We start from the raw sequence: 19,856 nt of genomic DNA on the forward strand, positions 1-19,856 counted from the left end.
TCTAAAATGGAACCCTCCCCAACAAAGGCAGACAATGTAGAAAACCCCCATTTTATTTAAATATTCTAAATATGTCACAAAGGAACATACACTGCACTTTGAATGGTAAAAAGATACAAGTTTATAACATCTTATAAAAACTACCATTTAAAATTTCTTGTCCATCTGTTACTCCCTTCCCGCCCCCCAATAGCAAAATAAGTGTATTAAAAAAAAGGGGGGAAGGGTGAGAGGGTGAAGGGGATGATGAAAATAAAAGCTCCAAGGCCTGTGTAGGATGGTGGGAAGGACTTAGGAACAGGGGGCCAGGGAGACTACCACCCCTCTGGCTACCAAGCCTAGGAGCATTATCAGTAGCTAAACAGCCACAGTGGGCTGGTAAGGGGGTCTCTATGACCCTCCAATGCCAGGGTGGACAAAGGAAGGGCAAAGGCTGGAGGAGATATAGGTATTGGGTAAATGCTACATTGGTGTAGCAACTCCCCTATAAACTGGCTCATCTTCCCTTCCTCCCAGCTGTAGCGTCTGCAGCACCAAGGAGGGTGGGAAGGATTCAATCCAGGAGTCCTTGAAATCTACTGTGGTTTCTTCCACTAGATGAGGCTCCTAGGCCTGGCCAGGTAGGTGTGCAGCACCCCTTCCTCTCAAGTCTTAGCACCCATCGCAACAGAATTAGCCACAGGCTTCCCCTACATGCCAGTGATGGCTGTGAGCTGTCTTGGCCTGGTCCCTTATTACACTCATTAGCTCCCTCCCATTTCTTCAGCTGCTCTGGCAAAAGCTGAAGCAGTAATCTGACTTAGAATCAGCACACGACCTATTCACATGATTTCCCACTCTTTACCCCCCCCCCATAAAACCCCCCTGATTCCCCCCCAAAAAAAATTAGTCTTGCAAGGGGGTGGGAATAAGCCTTCCCGGTTTTTAAGAGCTGTTTGTGGTTTATCTTTCTAAATCCATCTTTGCTTTTCCTAAGACTCCTCATTGTTGACATTTAAGGAAACCCTAGACCCAGCAACCAGGATTCACCTCCCAAACACCCAGGAAGCTGGCTGAAATTCATTAAGACTCCCCCTCCAGGGATCATTCACTGCTCAGGGGAGGGAGAATGCATAGAATTCAGACCAAGGGAAATGGGTGTGAAAATAAAACTGGGAGGACTGAGCAAAATCTCAGTTCCTGTCAAGTGCAGAATCCAAGAGCCAAGGATCCCTTTCTGACTTTGAGAACTCCCCTTTCAGACAAGCAGGACTGCTTCCTTCTCCCTCTGGCCCCCACTGCCTGTCAATAGGGAATGGCCACAAGTGTGCTGCCCCACCCCCACTCACCAGCTTTAGGACTAATGGGAACACAAACTTCCAGCCCTGCTCTCATCTAGTCCTGCCTCCTACTATCCTACCCTACTCACAAGACACAGTTAACTGACCCAACTTTCCAGTCTAAGATGATGGGGAGAGACACTGCCGCACCTCCCAAAAAAATCCCTTACACCTTTTGCCTTACGGGAAGGAGTGATTTTTTTCCAAAGTAACATTGTTCAAGAATCTCTAGCTCTCACTCAACTCAGGCCAGAAATACCAGAGCCCTCAGTTTGTTAAATAACAAAATCCTCACTATACAAATCCCCTGAAATCACATAGATGCTAATCAGTTTCCCAAGAACCCTTTGGGTTTAGGACAGAAGAGGTGCCATTACCATCTATTCTGAGACATCCACATAGGTGCTGCACACAGATAAACACTTATAACAGATCAGACTTTGGGGCATGAAACAAGTGAACCTAGAGTACTGAGCAAAGTAAAGTCCACATTAGCTCCATCAGTCAGTACAAGCAGCCTCCTGTGCTCCCTCCCACATTCAGGGCTATGGAGAAGAGCCTCTTTATTCTTTCCTTTATGAGGAAGCAACCATCTTCATCTCAATACAGTGATAGGACTTGGGTAGGTAGGTACAGGGGAAAGCTGTTCCCCTCCCCCCTTCAGGAGTAAGATAAGAGGCAGACTCCAGTTTCATTTACTTCTTCAGCAGGTTGTGACCCAACTCAATTGACACAGAGCAGCTAGCTGAACTCCTTAGAGGGCACAGTGCTGATTCACTTTTTGGCACCCAGAACTTCCAACCCATCCACTTTTATTTGGACATCAGTGGCAATGGGGGAAGGCAATCAGAAAATTAGGCTACATAAAAGCCACCCTCAAGATTTAGGATCCCTAAGAAGAGGGAGGGGGTGATTCCCAGGCCTCCTTCCATAGCTTCCTCCGAAAGGCACTTGAGCCAGCCCTATCAAGTATTTGTGTCTCGCAAACTGCTTTAACACACATGGGCACAACTCTTGCTACTCCACTGGGGAAAAGGAGATACCTATCCACTCTTGCTTGTATCCAACTGCCCTTGCCTCCCAGGGACCTTTCCATAGCCCATGGTAAGCTCAGCTGCCGGCCATCTCTGCTCCTCACCTGCCTCAGAGAAGGTGAGGTACAGGGCATGTAAACGCTGAAGGCAAAATGCAACCAGAATGCCACCTGTGGGGGATGACCAGGATAATCACGGTCCCTGCTTTGCCCTGGGGTACCATGCCTTCATGTTATCTATGTCCACAGTTCATCTGGTGAAATCACTTTTGGATTAAATATATATATGCATACATACATACACATATGCATATATATGTATACACACAAACATACACACAAATGTACATATATACGTCTCTGTATACATATACATACACACACATTCACACACACCGCTTCCCAGTCTTCACTCCCAGGTGGAGTTCATGGCTGTGTGATCCACTGTTCTGTCTTGGTCCTGTATCTTGAGTCCCTTTCCATGGCTTAATCAAGGGTTCAGAGATTGGTCAACCCTCCCAGGAATTGGTGGAGAAAGCCCTCCAGCCACCAAAATCTCAGATTGTTTACAGGGCTGTGGCTCTGGTGCCCTGTCCCCTGATGTAGATTAGGTCTCTTGACTCTCCTGCTCCCCTCCTCCGTGAAGAGAAGAAAGAAGAGGCATGTGGAGGTGTGGGAGGTGGTGGCACCATCAGAACCAGAGGGGGCAGCATCTTCAGCAAGCTCTTCTGATCCTTCCCACCACCCTGGGCCCCAGGCCTAGAGGGAAAACTGCCCATCAAGGGTTTTGGAGTGACACCCTTGGCACATCCGTTTGTGTCTGAGCAAACGATCTGTCCGGGAAAAGCTCTGGGAAGAGAAAAAAGAAGAAGGTAAGCTCCTAAGAAGACAGCGAAAGACCAGCTAGTGGGCTCTCTTTTTCAGACCCAGTCCCCTTCCCTTATTCCATCCTGACCTGACCCCTAAGGTTTGCCTTTAGATGACACAGCACTTGTTCCTACGCTGTCTAAATTCAGGGCTCTAAATCTCTTACCACACTAGGAGATGCTCAATAACATGCTCCTTCAGACTCCCTCGGTACCCTCCCAAAAGATCTCCCGTGAGACCAGTCAAAAGGACGATGGATACCACAACAATAGACACTGTCCCACACTGGTCAGGAAGAGCCAATTTAGCTCACCCTGAAATGCTAACTCCAGGGCAGGTGAGGGAGCTGGGGGTATTAGCTTTTGATAGCAACCAGGAACTCTGCATGGACCTCAATCCTGAGGAAGGGCAGTGGGTACTGATGGCAAAGAGAAATAGGATGAGTGTGGAGAGATCACACGCAGTACCTGCTGACATCGTTCACACTGGTAGGGTTTCTCCCCACTGTGCACACGTTTGTGGCGCTCCAGATGGTACTTCTGAATGAATCGCATATCACATACATCACATTCAAATGGCTTCTCCCCTAGGCATGGCAGGGAAAAGATGAACAAGGAAAAATTAATATATTAGACACTCTTATCCCAGGTATTTTCATGAAATCTGTATCACCCTTTAACTCTGCACTGATTGCTTCACTCTTTCCCTAGTTAGTAAAATCTGAGCAGGGGGAGAAGTGGGAGACAATCCTCCAAAGATCATTGGGCTCATGGATGAGCCCACCTCCCTCTATCACATTTCTATATATATTAAATATTCTTCCTCTTTGGAGATTGGGAGTACAGAACAGGCTCTGTGGCCTTGTTTGTACTTAACTGTACGGGGGTTGGGGGGTGTCTTAACATACACACACACACACACACTCTCTCTCTCTCTCCTGATATAGACAGAAGGCTTACCTGTGTGAATGAGGATGTGCCTCTTGAGGTGATAACTACTTCTAAAGGCTCCAAAACACTGCTCACAAATAAAGTTTTTTTGGCTCTTTACTTGAAAAGAGCCATTCTGCTCCACAACCACCATCTGGGGGATGACAACCAGACATGTTTCTTTAGGGGGAGCCCCTAATGTTTCCCTATCCCTTAAAACCCCTATTCTACTGTAGCATTTCCAGTAGTTGCTTAGCTTTAATTTCTTTCTGTTTATACTACAGAATCCCATTACTGGGATTAGGTCAGTCCAAGTTTGGAAATGAAGGTGAGATTGTTTACCTTAGCAAACCTGGAATATGACAGATAATCTGAGAAGGATCAAGTTTGGTCTTTCCTATAGAATCCTATATACTATTACCTCCTCTCTGTCTTTATTAACCCAAATCAGAAACCAAATAACAGCAATCCATATAGTTCAAGGGCCAATTTTAACAAACCCTTTACATTAATTATTTGGTAACTTTATCTTAACTAACTTTAATTAGGTAACCTCAATATTTTCCTTAAGGTATTCACAAAACACTATCTTCACAGCAATCTGTGAAGCATGTTAAGTGTGTTTTTTTTTTTGAGGGGGGACAGAAGGTATGTATGGACCTTGGTAAAAAGAACTCTCTGCTGTACAATCACTTCCTTCCTATGCTGAAGAGCAACTCTTCTATGATTAATGGTGCAAGAACCATTGTCTCTATTTTACTGATTGGGAAGAAGGCTTACATGACTTGCCTCTTCTCTTCATGATGCTAAGGGGGTTAGGCCCTAATTTAGGTTTTCTGACTCCAAGAGCAGTGTTCTTCCCTCTCTATTTTGTCATCCTCGGACTTGATTACCTTCATTTTATATAAGAGGACATTAAAGCTCAGAGGGGAGAGTGATTTGGTCCAGCTGGCCCTCCAATACAGGGCAGGTCTTCCTAGTCACCCCCTGCTTACGCACTGAGTTTTGAAACGATCTAGACTTTGGGGCAATGCTCCTTATGAAGCAGGAGTGGAGGGGATCCCTCAGCCCCAAGTATGCCTGCCCCATTACCTGCCTTTTTAACTTTTTTCGGTGGAGGAGCTTCAGCTGCAGTGCTGTCATCTTTTCGGTTTCGTGACTTTTCTCCATCTTTTCGATGACCCTTTTAAATACAAGATCATATTTAAAGTTTTGGTCTACTCCACAGAGATAAAAACGGGCAGAGACAGTATAAGAAGAGAGGTTCTCACTATTTTCTGACACATGATAAACTCAAAAATGAGTCTTATGTGATGGACTCCTTTCTCTTCCCAATTCCAAAGATCAGAGAGTGGGGCCTTGGTGAGAACCTCTGTTCTTATCTTCTCATAGCTCCTCAGGCTGAGGTGTCCAAAGGCTAGAGGTAGGGAAAAGACCCTCCCTCAAAAATACAAAAATACCTGTTTGCCCAACCTCAGTGCAATCAATGGGAGCTGGTGGCACCGAGAAAAGGAAGGGACATCTCCCTATCTGGCTGAACAAAAGCCCAGAGTTTTCTAACGGAAAACCCAGGTCACTCAACTCGCAGTGCTGTACCTGGCCTGAGCACCTCAGCACCTCTGGGTTGCCCGTTCGCTCCCCGTTCTCTGCCTGTTTGCTGGCAATCTGGCTCAGCATCATCTTCTTGCTGGCTGCCGTGGGGACCAAACTCACACCTGCAAGGCCCTCACAGGCTAGGAGACTCGCCTAGATTGGGAGAAGAGAGGTCAGATGACTCGACAGGTTTGACTAATCTTGGTGATGTTCCCTTACCCATATAACTAGTCCCCTGCTCTGTACAAGCCAACCTTTATTTCTGAACAGCCTTCTTCTTTCCCAACATCATCAAATACTATCTTTCTTTAAGCATAGCTATAAAGCTTACCATTCCTCCTGCCTGAGATGGCTTCTGTTTTTCTTCAAGACATAATTCCTCAGCTTTTTCTAATCCTTACTTGATATTCCTCTTCTCCAGGACACCCTTTCTGACTATCCTGGCACATAAGGTACTCTTATTAAGATGCTTATTGATTAATCTTGACTGATCCTACCAGGAACTAGTCATTCTTTTACTCTGATGTACTTGTTTCATGCTGATTGCTTTGAAAATTGATCTTTTATTTTACCTAAAATAAAAAAGGGAAATATAGGTGCCTCTGGATCTGGAGTCAGAAAAAGCGCAAATCTAGACTCTGACACTTACTATCTGTGTTGATTTTGGGCAAGACCCGTTTCCCTCAATTTCCTCATCTGTAAAATGGGTATAATAATAGGATACAACTCCCAGGGTTGTTATGAGAATCAAATGAGATAATTATAAAGTGCTCAGCATAGTGCCTGACACTAGCCAGAGTTATATAAATGGTAGCTGTTATTATTGTTATATGAGAAGAAACTAAGAAGAATAATAGAACCTGGATATATAGAATCCTCAGCAGTGACATATTTGTCAATAATCTGTATGCTAGAGTTTGGTTTGGTTTCAATTTAGCCATGGGCTTGCTCTGAACCAAAGTTTAACCCTACTCAGAATAGTCTTGAGAGATATTGCTCAGCCCTTGGGTCATCTCCAGTCTCAAAGATGTCATGAGTGGGGCCAAGGTTCAGATTTCAGCTGAAATGTAAGGGGAAAGGATTATGGAAGGGGGAAGAGAATTCTGCCCCAGGAAAGTCTCCATATCACCTTCAGAAGAGAGCTGGTATCCCTGAAGATCTTCAGATCATTAATAAGTTAGGACTAGTTATTCCAGAATATAATAAGGTTCATCATACCTTAGCAATGCAAATATTGCTACCCCCACCCCCATCTATCATATGAAATCAATAAAGTTCCTGGAGGTTAAATCATTTTGCTATGGTCTCTTTATTCCAAATTCTGTGCATTTTTCACTCTAACTCTAGGAAGAGGACAGACCTTGACCAAATTACTTAAATGTATTTAAGCCTATTCGTTAAATGAATAGGCTAGAAAAGACTAGTTTTGACTATAGTCAGTTTGAGTCCATCAACCAGTATTTATTATCTATTGTGAGATTGATTATATGGTAGGCACTGTGCAAAGCACCTCAATTTGATCCTCACCCCAATCTTGGGAAGTAGGGGCTGTTATCACCCCCATTTGCAGCTGAGGAAAGGTGACTTGCCCCAAGTGAAACCTAATAATAGTCTGTCATATAGTAAGTGTCTGAGGCCAAGTTGGAATTCAGGTCTTTCTGATGCCAAGTTCAGTGCCCTGTCCACTGCACTCCCTCTCCCCCCCCGCCCCCCCCCCCCCCCCCCCCCCCCCCCCCCCCCCCCCCGAAGAGATTTGTCCTATTTCTAATACAGTACAGTTCAGAGGGAATTCTCATCTTTTGTTATTTTCATATCATCTCACAGCCTGTTCCTGCTCTGTCCAATCTATATTACTAATTTCTTGACCAAAAGAAATTTCTTTTTGATAAGCAGTAATTGATTGCAGCTCATCTTTGTCCTATTTTTTCAGGTTCTGTATACATCTCAATGGATAATCTCAATATGGTAAACATTCTCTCTTCTGATGCATCTCAAATCTTTTCTAACTTTAGATATTTCAGAATTGGGATGGCCAAAAAATTCATTACTCTGCAGGTGGTTTTTCTCTGAATTTCCCTGAACTGAGATAAAAGACATATAATCTATAATTCATCACCAGACTTTTATTTAAAGCTTTCTGTTTAGTAGAATCTACTAGAGTTTGTACCTATCTCAACATTTAAGAATGGAGAATGACATCTATCCAAAACAAAATGAGATTCTGGAAGGAACTTTATTGGAGCTAGATTGTGTGTATATATATATATATATATATATATATATATATATATATATATATATATATATATATATATATATATATATATATGTATATATACATGTATATCTCTACATGAGCATTTACTTCTGCTAGACAACCATCTCACTTTTAAACTGAGAGTTCCCCAGAGCTAAGATAATTAGAAAGTGGGAATCTGAAGGTTGGCTATATGATAATTGTACCTGATTGAATATTTTCTAAAGGCAGACATCCAGATATAATTTTCCCACAACTTAGGGGACTAAAAATCACATGGTTTCTCATCTATAAAGTGATGCTAAAGAGAGTTCCTACCTCTTCTCTCCCACCCTAACTTCCAAAATGGAAATCTATGCAATCAACAATAATAGCTAGTATTTACATAGCATTTTAAGGTTTGCAAAGTGCTCTACAAATATCTTATTTTGTCCTTACAACTACTCTGAGAGTTAGATACTATTATTAATAACCCCATTTTGCAGAAAAAGAAATCAAGACAGGTGGAGATCGAGTGATATGCCTAGGATCTCACAGCTAGTGTCTGTGGTTGGAGCTGAACTCAGGTCTTGACTCAGTACTCCATGCACTATGTCATCTAGTTAAAATAAATGGCTTATTGGGACACTTAAGTATGGAAAGAACAAATTCCTTTTTTGAGGACTGAAAATTATGTGAGCCTTCAAAGTCATCTGAGTAAGGGAAACTTAATAAATGGGGATATGTAGTGTAAGAATTAGAAATGGAACTAAGAGTGTTTGTTCTAAGGCAGCACAAAAAGGGAAAAGCACCTGGGTAAAGGCAGACAAGGAAAAAACTCAAGGCATGTTGTGGTAAAACTTGTGAAGCCAGGCCAAGGAGTTTTCCCCAAAGTGAGGAAAGAAAAGGGTGATTTAAGCCTTCCTACTTCTAGGAAGCCTACATATAGGCATATGTCATTGTCTTCTTGTAAAGAGACCAAAAGCATAATAGAAAGAGAGCAACAAGAATTAACTTGATACTAACAACACTGTAGAGAAATTATAAGCTCCTTGTAACTAGAAGACTTTTGTTTCATCGAAGAGTTAGCTAAAGAGCCTCTGTCTAGACACAAAGACAAAGTAGGTCTTCCTCCACTTGCAATAAACAAAATAAAACAGCTCCAACAAGTTTGTATCCTACTGGAACAACACATCAATCGGTGTGTGTATGAGATATGGTGAAGAAGATAGTGGGGAAAGACATTTGAGTGATATGAAAAGGAGGGGCAAAGAGACTTTTCTCAATGAGCTAAATTTTTTCCTGTCAAGAATGAAGCAGGCAACTCAATTGAGGTGGTGAGAGAGGATACTTCTAGAGGTCTTTGGAGAGATTTTAGCTCAACAGGAATTCTACATAGATTATGTGTAGGGGTGTGTGTGTGTGTGTGTGTGTGTGTGTATGTACACACTCTCAAGAGTTATTTGTAGGTCTTGGGAATTTTTCTTAGGGAGTTGATTAATAGCTTTATCTACTTCTTTTTCTAAAATGGGGCTATTTAAACAATTTATTTCCTCCTCTGTTAATATGGGCAACCTATATTTTTGAAGGTATCCATCCATTTCACTTAGGTTAGCAAATTTATTGGCATAAAGTTGGGCAAAGTAACTCCTAATTATTGCTCTAAATTTCCTCTTCATTAATGGAAAGTTCTCCCTTTTCACTTTTAAGATTAACAATTTGATTTTCCTCGTTCCTTTTTCTAATCAAATTTACTAAAAGTTTATTTTGTTGGTTTTTTCATAAAACCAACTCTTAGTTTAGTTTATTAATTCAAGTTTTTTTTTACTTTCAATTTTATTAATCTCTCCTTTTATTTTTAGAATTTCAAGTTTAATGTTTGATTGAGAGTTTTTAATTTGCTTCTTTTCCTAGTTTTTTAGTTGCAAGTCTAATTCATTGATCTTCTCTTTCTCTATTTTATGCAAGTAGGCCTTTAGAGATATAAAACTTCCCCTTATTGCCGCTTTGGCTGCATCCCACAAATTTTGGCATGTTGTGTCATTATTGTCATTTTCTTGGGTGAAATTATTAATCGTGTCTATGATTTGCTGTTTCACCCATTCGTTCTTTAGGAGGAGATTATTTAGTTTCCAATTTTGGTCCATTTTCCTCTGGCTTTTTGTTGAATGTAGTTTTTATTGCAACGTGATCTGAAAAGAATGCATTTACTATTTCTGCCTTTCTGCATTTGATTTTGAGGTCTTTATGTCCTAATATATGGTCAATTTTATACAGGTTCCATGAATTGCCAAGAAGAAAGTGTACTCCTTTCTGAATCCATTTAGTTTTCTTCAGTGTATTTGTAGGAAACATATAGACTGCATGTGTGTGTATATATATATATATATCATACACAGGTATATACAAACGCACAATACACATTGTCAATAAACAGAAGATCCTTTAAGGAGGTAGGGAATGAGCATCTGGGGAACCCAGAGGTTTCATGTTAAAGGGGGTGTAAGTAACCAGGGATCTGAGATGAGGAGTGGTGTACAATGTATGAGGGACAACAAGGAAACATTGAACACGTGGAAGCAAGTGATGAACAATAATGCTGAAAAGGGCAGCTAAGATCAAGTTATGAAGGATTTTAAAAGGCCAACAGACGAGTTACCTAGAAGGTAACTAGAAGGACCATTATCCTAGAGATAATAGACACTGCAGTTAATTGATCAAGGCAATGACCTCTGCTTAAGGAAAACAATTTGGTAGCTGTGCCCAGGGTGGACCAGTGTGGAGAGATTCTTGGAATAGTAAGATCAATCAGAAGGCTCCTGCTATAAGAGGTACTGAGGACCTAAACAAAATCAGAGGTTGTGTGAATAGTGAGATGGAGATGAATGACAGAAGCAGAAAAGGCCTGCAAATGCTTTTTGCAGATGAGATGTGAGCAGAGTCTTGAAGGAAGTCAGGAGGCAGAGTCAAGAAGGGGGAGTGTTCTAGCCATGGAGGAGAACTAGTGAAAAGGCATGATTCAGGATATTTAATGTTATGTTCAAAAAACATCAAGCAGGTCATTGTCACTATATTGAAGAAAACAACAAGGGAAGCAAAGCCAATCAATAGTCAGTCAACAAACATTCAATAAGCATACAGTATGTGTAAGAATGCTAACCCCCCAAACAACCCCTCCCTTAAAGGTGGGAAAGGCAGAAGAAGTTAAGGGTTTTAAAAAGCAAGCAGAAGCAAGAGGGAGCCAATGGAATAGATGGAGTTAGAAGAGCTGAGGTCGGATCACTTTGGTAACTCTGTGTAGGATGGACTGGAGCAAGTAATAGACATAGTAAAAAGGAAGAGGGCTTGGGAAGAAAGATAACAAATTCTGTTCTGGATGTATTAATTTGAAATGTCTATTGGATATTCAATTCAAGATACACAATGGGCGGCTGCTGTTGATGTGAGACTGGAGGACAGGAGAGAGGTTAGGGTTGGGTAAATAGATCCATAATCGTCTGCATGAAAATGACAATTGAATCTAAAGGAGCTGAAGAGATGAACAAGTGAATTAGGTAGTATAAAGCAATGTTCTAACACTGTGCAACAAAGAAACCCGAAATACATGCCAAATTTTAGAAAATGCAACTTATGTTTGTTAATAGGCATTAAAATGATAACTTCAGAGGATTTTACTACAGAAACTCTGTCAAGAAAAAGAGAAAAGGGCTCAGGAAAGAACTTTGGAAAATAACTACTAGTGTGTGTGGTGTGACCTGGAAGATCTAGCCAAAAAAAAAAAAAAAAAAAAAAAAAAAAAATTAAAGAATTAAGATAGGTAGAAGGCAAATCAGCAAGGAAAGGATCAAGAAGAGTGACTGACACTCCAAAGATTTGGAGAAGGTCAAGAAGGATGAGGATTTAGATGAAGCCATTAGATTTGGCAAGTAAGAGATCACTGGTGACTTTGGAGAGCAGTTTCAGTTGAATGAAATCAAAAGCCAGATTGCAGAGTTTAGAGTTTTACAAGAAAGTGAGAGGAGACAGCTTTTTAAATGTGTTAAGCCAAGAAAGGGAGGCGAGATATAGGACATAAGTAGCTGGGATAGATTAAAGTGAAAGTTTTATTTTGTTATTTTTTTTTTTAAAGACTAGGGGAGAATTTATAGTCCACAGTTAGTAGAGAGGGAGAGACTGGAGAAGAATTAGAGTGAGAATAATAGTGCATGGGATGGATTAGTATCCCTCTTGCATATAGAAGTATTTGCCCTGACAAAGAGAAGGATTCATATTTCTTGATATGAGATATGGTGAAGAAGATAGTAGGGAAAGACATCTGAATGATGTGATATGAAAAGGAGAGGCAAAGAGGCTTTTCTCAATGAGCTAAATTTTTCCTGTGAAGAATGAGGCAAGCAAATCAATTGAGGTGGTGAGAGGGGATGCCTCTAGAGGTCTTTGGAGAGATTTTAGCTCAACAGGAATTCTACATAGATTAAATTTTGTGAAGTATGAACTTGGACAACTTTAAAGCATAATTGGATATAAAATTGTATACTTATAAGATTTTAATTCAACTTTTTAATTTTTAGTACTATATTTGGTTTTCCTGTTTTAGAATGAAGCAGAAGTAATGCTAATCAGTCAGGTGAGACCTGAATTCAAGTTCTAAAGACACAGGTTGATTATTACGTAATCTTGGGCAAATAAGGGTGACTCAGTTTTTCATTTACAGAAGAAGGTGGTTAGATTTCTTAGCTGACTGTTATCAGGAAGTGTTCCATGCATCCTAATGTGCCATGTAAATGTGAGCTATTATTCTCATCATTAGTGGCATACAGGATTGTTGTTACCATAGAAGGTATCTGGTAGAAAATGGGGTCTAATTCATATAGGTGCTGAAAAAGGAATTGAATGTTATCTTCACGGAAAGGCTGAAAGAAGTCATGATGTGGCTGTATTTCACCAGCATGAATAAATGTAGATCCACACAGAATACAATTATGCTTAAGGACAACCAAAAGATCAATATTAAACATTTAAACATTAAGGGGGGAGGGAGGTTATAGGGGTCCAGTGAGTTTATCTGTGGCAAACTCTAAAGTACTATCTGAAAATGTCTATTTTTATCATTAATAAATGAAAAACTATGGACCAAGAGAATCTCAGTCTAATGTTAGTAGCATACATCAATAATTTCACAGTAATAACAATAACAATTAAGCACCTACTAACTATAAATTTCATTATATAATTAAAGCTGAAAATTATTGAACTATGGTTGAAGTGGATGGACTTAAATTCTGACAGTACTTATAGGAACCTTTGATAGATTTATTTAGTATTCTTATCTTTTTTTGGTGGCATGAATCCCTCTGGTAGTCTGGTGGAATCTACAGATCCCTTTTCAGAATAATATTTTTAAATGCAATATTGAATTTAACATATATTTTTACCATGTTTAATATATTGGATTACTTGCCATCGAGGGAAGGGGGTAAGGGGAGAAAAACCTGGAACACAAGGTTTTGCAAGGGTTAATGTTGAAAATTTATCCATGCATATCTTTTGAAAATAAAAAGCTTTAATAAAAAATGTATTTTAAGTGCATAAAATACATAGGATTACAAAGAAAACAATGATATTAAAATAGACATCTAAATTTAAAAAAGGAACAAAACACAATCATATTCTCAGACCCTAATTTAAAAATTCCTAATCTAGAGAATTATCAATAGGTTAGGAAAGACTTTGTAAGCCATTTCTCAGAAATTCATAAATCATTATGAACACGTCAACTTCTGCATAACAGTAAGGAAATATTTGTTACCATTCTATTATCTTTTTTCATTTCCAATCCTATGCTGCTTGATTAGCATTTTGATTTTATACCTGATATTTGTGATTGTCCAGTGTACAGTTTGATGTAAGATTTGGTTTACCACTGTACATAAGTAAGAGATGTTTGATGGGTAATATCCATGAAAGGCACGAGTGGGCCAACAGGAGAACAAGAAAATGAACTATAACATCTCTATTTCTGCCTATGTGTTTCTTGTTCTCATTATTGCTGTCTTTATTTTATGCAATTTTTGACATTATTGTTGTTACTGTGAAATTATTGAAGTATGCTACTAACATTTGACAGAGATTCTCTTGGTCCATAGTTTTTCATTTGTTAATGATAAAAAGAGACATTTTCAGATAGCACTTTAGAGTTTGCCACAGATGAAGTTGCTGGACCCTCACAATAATCACACTTTAAAGGCTAAACACACAAGGTTCAGAAAGGGGTCATGACTTGCATGTGGAACCCTGTATCAGAGATATACTATTGTTCCTAGCCTCTGCTGACTCCAAGTTCAGTCCAAGACCAAGACAGCACTGACTAATGTTTATAGAAAGAGACCTATCATCTAAGAGTGGCTTCATTCAAAGTAGACAACAAATGAACACAAATCTTCACAGAGAACACAATGAATTTTAGGACACTAAGAAGCAATGAAAGAATAGTTATATATTGGACCTTTACTTGGGTTTAGTAATTAGTTTAGATTTTTTTTGTTGTTCAAATATTTCAGTCATGTCCGACTCTTGGGGTTTTCTTGGCAAAGATAGAGGAGCAGTTTGCCATTTCCTTCTCTAGCTCACTTTACAGATGAGAAAACAGAAGCAAAGAGAGTTAGCAAAGAGCTCAGGGTCCCATAGAAAGTAAGTATCTGAGGTGGGATTTGAACTCAAAAATTGAGTGTCCCTGATTCTAAGCCCAGAGCACTATTCACTGGAGAGCTAGCCTGTCCAAATTAGTTTAGGAGCAAAGAATAATTACAAGAGAGGTTATTAGAAGCAAAGATAAGACAATTTTGACATTCTCCCCAAATAGTCAACAATGGTCACAGTAAAGTTTCGGGTAGGGAGATTAAGAGAGTGGCCTTGAGGGGCAGCTACGTGTTATAGTGGACAAAGCACCAGCTCTGAAATCAGGAGGACCTGAGTTCAAATGTGACCTCAAATAATTAACAACTATATGACTCTTGGCATCCCCTACCTCCCCTACCTGAAAGCGTGACCTCGAAAATACTAAGTAGGCAGGTCTAGACCAAGAAGGAAAGGAAACATTAAATTCAACTAGGGCTTCCACATACCAGTAAGCATATTAAGGCTCTGAGTAAAAGTGGAAGGTGGAAGATTGAGGCCTGCTGGTTTCTTAGAAACTACATAACCAATAATAGCTGTGAAGTAAATGCTAGAAAGATTCAGCACTCTAAACTACTTTCTTCTTGAATGTGTGCTTTTAGCAACTTCATCAGTATATCATCATATTCTACAGACCATATGCCTTTCAAGGCAAAATGTTCTGAATATGTAAGAAAAATCTAGAGATAGAAGAAACCTTGGTGGTCAGTGGCTAAATAACTAACCAGAAATACTTTCATAGGTTAGCAGGGGTATTTATTAATGACTAAATAAGGCATACTATTAGTAAAAGCCTCTGAAGATCCTTATTGCTTGATATTTTTAAACAGTATAAATAGGGTCCAACCACTTCACTAAAGAAGGGGCAAGAAGACACAAAAGAAATTATAGCTGCCTGGACAATCTTAAGGATTCTTCTGCTCCATCAAAGGGCACAGGCAAACAGGATGCTAAAATTGTCAGAATCCTTCTTATAGTAAATGGGAAATCCATATTGTTAGAAAGTAAAAAGACAGTAAGAGCAGGGACAGATGACTTAAAGCAAGTTACTCTTTGAGGGCTGAAGTACACACCTCCTTGCACCCTGAGCACACAGCCTGGTGAGAAGAGTAGGTTGTATGGACAAGTCAGAGTTTAGCTGATAGTGCAGCCTTTCCCAGAGGCTTCTCCATCTTCAAAATCCTATTTAAAATTATACTACCTTCCTGGAAGTCTTCCTTTATTAATGTTATTAGACCGTTACCAATAATTATGATATTTAACAATCATACAAACTCTTTACATGTTCATCTCATTGCATTTTCACAAAAATCCCAAATGATAGAGACTACAGATAGTAGTTGTGATTATTCTCAATTTACAGATGAAGAAACTAAGGCTTAAAGAGCTTGCCAAAAATCACATGGTTAGTGTCTGAGGAAGTCTATAAAGTTCTCTTAACATCTGCATCTGCTGTTTTTTCCACTCTTTGACCATAATTCCCTAATCAGGCTTTTTATTTCCCTTAGTAGGTAAGTACTCAATTTACAATTTATCTGCACTTACTTATATGTTACTTTCTAAGCACTTTATCTGTTCCTGAGGTATGTGTCTTATTAGTTTTGACTGGGAGCTCAGTGAAGGTAAAGACCATAGATTGCCTCTCTTCCTTTCTCTAGGCCAGCATTTCCCAACTTCTAGCCATAAGTTCATGGCATATTTTTTCTTGTATGGTAGAAAAACTTTGCAAAGTGCTTCATGTTTATAAAGAATCTTAAATGTAAAAATGGATCCTTTACCCTTCCCATCTCCATCCTATAAGGTACCTACAACCTCATAGTTGAGGTTGCAGAGCTGGACAGTTTTCAGGAGAAAATTTAGACATTATATTCAAAAGACAGTTCTGGTGGGAAAATATTTCTAAGTGCTCAGAACAGCACTTAGGTCATCAATCTAAGATGACTGAGACCACTGCACAGAGTCTATATCTGGCGTGGCATAGATTCAAGAGTACTCTAGACTGCCTTACCTGAGCCATGCCGCCCACTTCACTTAATGTGATCCAACAGTTCAAGAGTTTCTTATTCCTTTGGTTAGTGTGTATTCAGAGGCAACTGTCAACATTTCATTATGGCTTCCTCATTCCATGTCTTCTGTATGCCCTTGCTGCCATACTGAGAGGCCTTGGACTGCCACTGGAGCTCAGCCCCTCCAAGAGAAGATGATGCTGAACTTCAGCTGTTGTTTCCTGACAGGATCCTGGCTGTTCTCAGAATAAAATGAAAACCTGCCCGTCTTCAGTATCCAGCTCAAGTCTCTGGAGGTAGCTTTGAATCTGTCTCAGAAACCTGAAACTAGAAAGTGAGACAGGGGTTACTGAGATCCGGCTACTTAGACATGGACTACAATAATATGGGGTGGGATTATTTTGTGAGTTGTTCTACAAAGTTCATAGAAAGGAGTCATTAAGTCAGGCATACATAGATCATTAGAGCTGAAAGGGATGTTAGATATCATCTAATCCAATTTCTTCATTTTATAGACCAGGAAACTGAGGCCCCGAGAGGTTACCTGTCCAAGAAACAAATAAATATTAAAACCAGAAACGGAAATTTAACTCCTAGCAAATCAGTTAACAAATATTTACTAAAGCCCCTAACAAGCATCAGGCATTGTTCTGGGGGCTAGGAATATAAAGATTAAAAATGCAGAGACAATTATGGGAAATAACATAGAAAGTAAGTAGAAATTAATTTTTAGGGGAGTCAGCTAAAGCTGATGGAATGCTTTCTACTAGAAGCCTTTCTAGTAGAAAGTAGCATGTGGATTTAGTACTGAAAGATGCTAAGTTTTACAAAAAGGAGGTGAAGATGGAGGGAATTCTGGGCCTAGGGGGCAGTCTATGCAAGGACATGAAGACAGGAGATGGATTCTATATGTAAGGGACAGCAAATAGACCAGTCTGGCTTGTTTGGAGAGTGCAGCTAGAGAAGGGCTTTAAATGCCAGACAGAGGAAACTATATTTTATCTCAGAAGCAAGAGGAAACCAGTAGAATAGAATTTCTTGACCTGGGATCTATGGAAAGGGCTCAAGGGTATATATGCCTGTGAACTCAAGAGGGAAAAGAATTACACCTTTATTTCAATAGATGGTTCTATGCATTCAATGTTATTTGGAGAAACCAATGAACTTCACCAAAAGGGTCCATAACACACACAAAAAGGGATTATGAACTACTGTACTGAAGCTTTTTGAGCAAGGATGTGTTAGAAGCAGACTTGTGCTTAGAACCATCACTTGGACAGCAGTTTGAAGGATGGGAGGGGTTAAACTGCAATCAGGAGGATGTTATTGGTGATATGGTCTGAATTAGAGTGATGACCACATTCATGGAGAGATGGGGTCAGATGTAAGAAATGCAGTGGAGGTAGAATTCACAAGACTTGACTGGCGTCTCAGGTCATTTAACCTGGATGGGGCAAATTAAGAGGGTCTAATGGTCAGGGAAATTTATTTTGGACATCAGATCGTATATCTAGAGATGGAAAGGTCCTCAAAGGCCAGCTTGTCTAGCTCTTCACTTTGCATAAGAAAAAACTATCAGGTCTAGGGAGATGAAGTGATTTGCCTAATTTCATGAGTTTCATTAGAAATGTCCAAAAAGTACTCAAAGATTAGAGTAGGAGTGGATGGATATGTAAATTTGGGAGTCACCCAAATAAAGATAAATGAGCTCGCGGTCCGTGAGGACTAGAAAAAAGCTGTCAAACAGGTTGGGAGTATCCCCCAAAACCGAGAGCATCCGGGAAGAAAGCAGTAAATCCTGCAGACAGTGCAAATGGGAAGAAGACTGAAACAAGCCCAAGGATTTGGCATTTTGGTAGTCACAGGTGCCTCTGGAGGGAAGAAGCCGTATTGCACAGGCTTGAGATAGGGAGTTAAATAGAGATACGAGTATGGTCCTTGTGGTAAAAAGGGGGGGAAAAAAAGAAGTAGGATTGGGCTTAGGAGGACTGCAAGGTCTACATTTATTTTAAAGACTGAGGGGCACTGGGGCTCCTTCCTCTTCCCCTCACTCTATTATCCCTCACTTCGTTCTGGAGATTACAGGTAGGAGGCCCGGAATACAATTCCGCTCTACCCTCTCCATCTGACAGATGCCAAGGTGCCCCCGCTAGGTGAGGGCGGGCAAGGCTCCAGGGGCTCATCCCCCGAAGCTTCTCCCGGGTCTACGCAGCAGGGACCAAGTTAGCCTCTTCCTCCTGTCGACGAACAAAAGCCCCGGCGGCCGGAGGCCGGTCCCCCGGGGAAGGGCTGCACGAGTCCGGAAACAAAGCGACGGGGGAGGTAAGGGGGAGGGAGCCAGCAGACGCGAGGAGGTGAGCGGGGGCCTCCCGGCAGCGGCGCCGAGCCCGAGAAAACTTTCTGGGAAGGGAAGGCAGGCGGAAGTGGGACCCAGTCCCACGTGGGTGCGGGCTCCGGGCCGGGCCGCGGGCTCCCCGGCAGGCGGGCGGCGCGCTGAGGACGCGCGCGAGGCCGCGACGGCGCCGAGGGAGAGGCGGCCCGGCTGCGTGCTCGCGCCCGAGGCTCCTCGAGCCCCCCGCCCACCCCGGCCCAGAGAGGAGACCGAGCGCGCGCGCGCTCGGGCGGGATTGGCCGGGCCCCGGGCCGGGGGTGTAGGGTGTCGGGAGGGGGGTGGGGAGAGAGGAGAGGAGTGCGCGCGCGCGCGCTGCCGTCGGCTGCTGCTGCTGCTAGTGCAGCTACTCCTGCTGCTGCTGCTGCTGCTGCCGCCGCCACCGGTGCTGCCGCTGCCGCTGCTCCTGCTCCTCCTCCTCCCCCGCCTGCTTCGCACGCGCCCGCGCTTCTCCCCCGCGGCCTGCGAAGCGGCCTGAGGCACAGTCGTCGGCCTGGGCCGCGGTTTGCTCCCCGGGACGGGCTCTTACCTGCCGGGCGCGGCCTCCAGCAGTGTTCCCGTGCGGGAGAACCCCTCCCCCAGTGCTCACTCTCCGGTGCCAGCCCCGCCGCTGCCGTTGCCCCCGCAGGGACCGAGGCAAGTTTACAAACACCAGCCCGGGGCCCGTTTCCCCGGAAGCACTTTCCCCCTCCCCCTCGTCCTCTCCGCCGAGCAGCGGCATCCACTTCCGGGCCCTGTCGACTCGGGTAGGAGAGAGAAAGCGGGAGGGAAAGCAAGCTGTAGGGCTAGAGCTGCAGCCAGGGAGGCGG

General features: G+C 41.9%; 2 protein-coding genes across 4 annotated transcripts in view; one reads left to right on the top strand and one right to left on the bottom strand.

The window, feature by feature from the left end:
- Positions 1–35: 35 nt before the first annotated feature.
- Positions 36–19,664, bottom strand: ZNF740 (zinc finger protein 740). The gene is made up of 7 exons (XM_031937818.1): positions 19,577–19,664; positions 16,661–16,985; positions 5,745–5,894; positions 5,245–5,331; positions 4,179–4,302; positions 3,687–3,805; positions 36–3,201 (listed from the first exon to the last, which is right to left on the bottom strand). Exons 2-7 carry the CDS (start codon positions 16,667–16,669, stop codon positions 3,112–3,114), a joined length of 579 nt encoding a protein of 192 aa, XP_031793678.1. The 5' UTR covers positions 16,670–16,985; positions 19,577–19,664; the 3' UTR covers positions 36–3,111.
- The window catches only part of CSAD (cysteine sulfinic acid decarboxylase), a 40,730-nt gene continuing 40,453 nt past the window's right edge, over positions 19,580–19,856 (top strand). For all 3 annotated transcript variants that reach the window (XM_003772451.4, XM_031937816.1, XM_031937817.1), the window contains exon 1: positions 19,580–19,683. The gene's annotated coding sequence lies outside the window, so the exon portion shown is untranslated. The remainder of the gene's footprint in view (positions 19,684–19,856) is intronic.

Source organism: Sarcophilus harrisii, chromosome 5 (genome assembly GCF_902635505.1).
Source record: "Sarcophilus harrisii chromosome 5, mSarHar1.11, whole genome shotgun sequence".
In the NCBI taxonomy this organism is placed as follows: domain Eukaryota; kingdom Metazoa; phylum Chordata; class Mammalia; order Dasyuromorphia; family Dasyuridae; genus Sarcophilus; species Sarcophilus harrisii.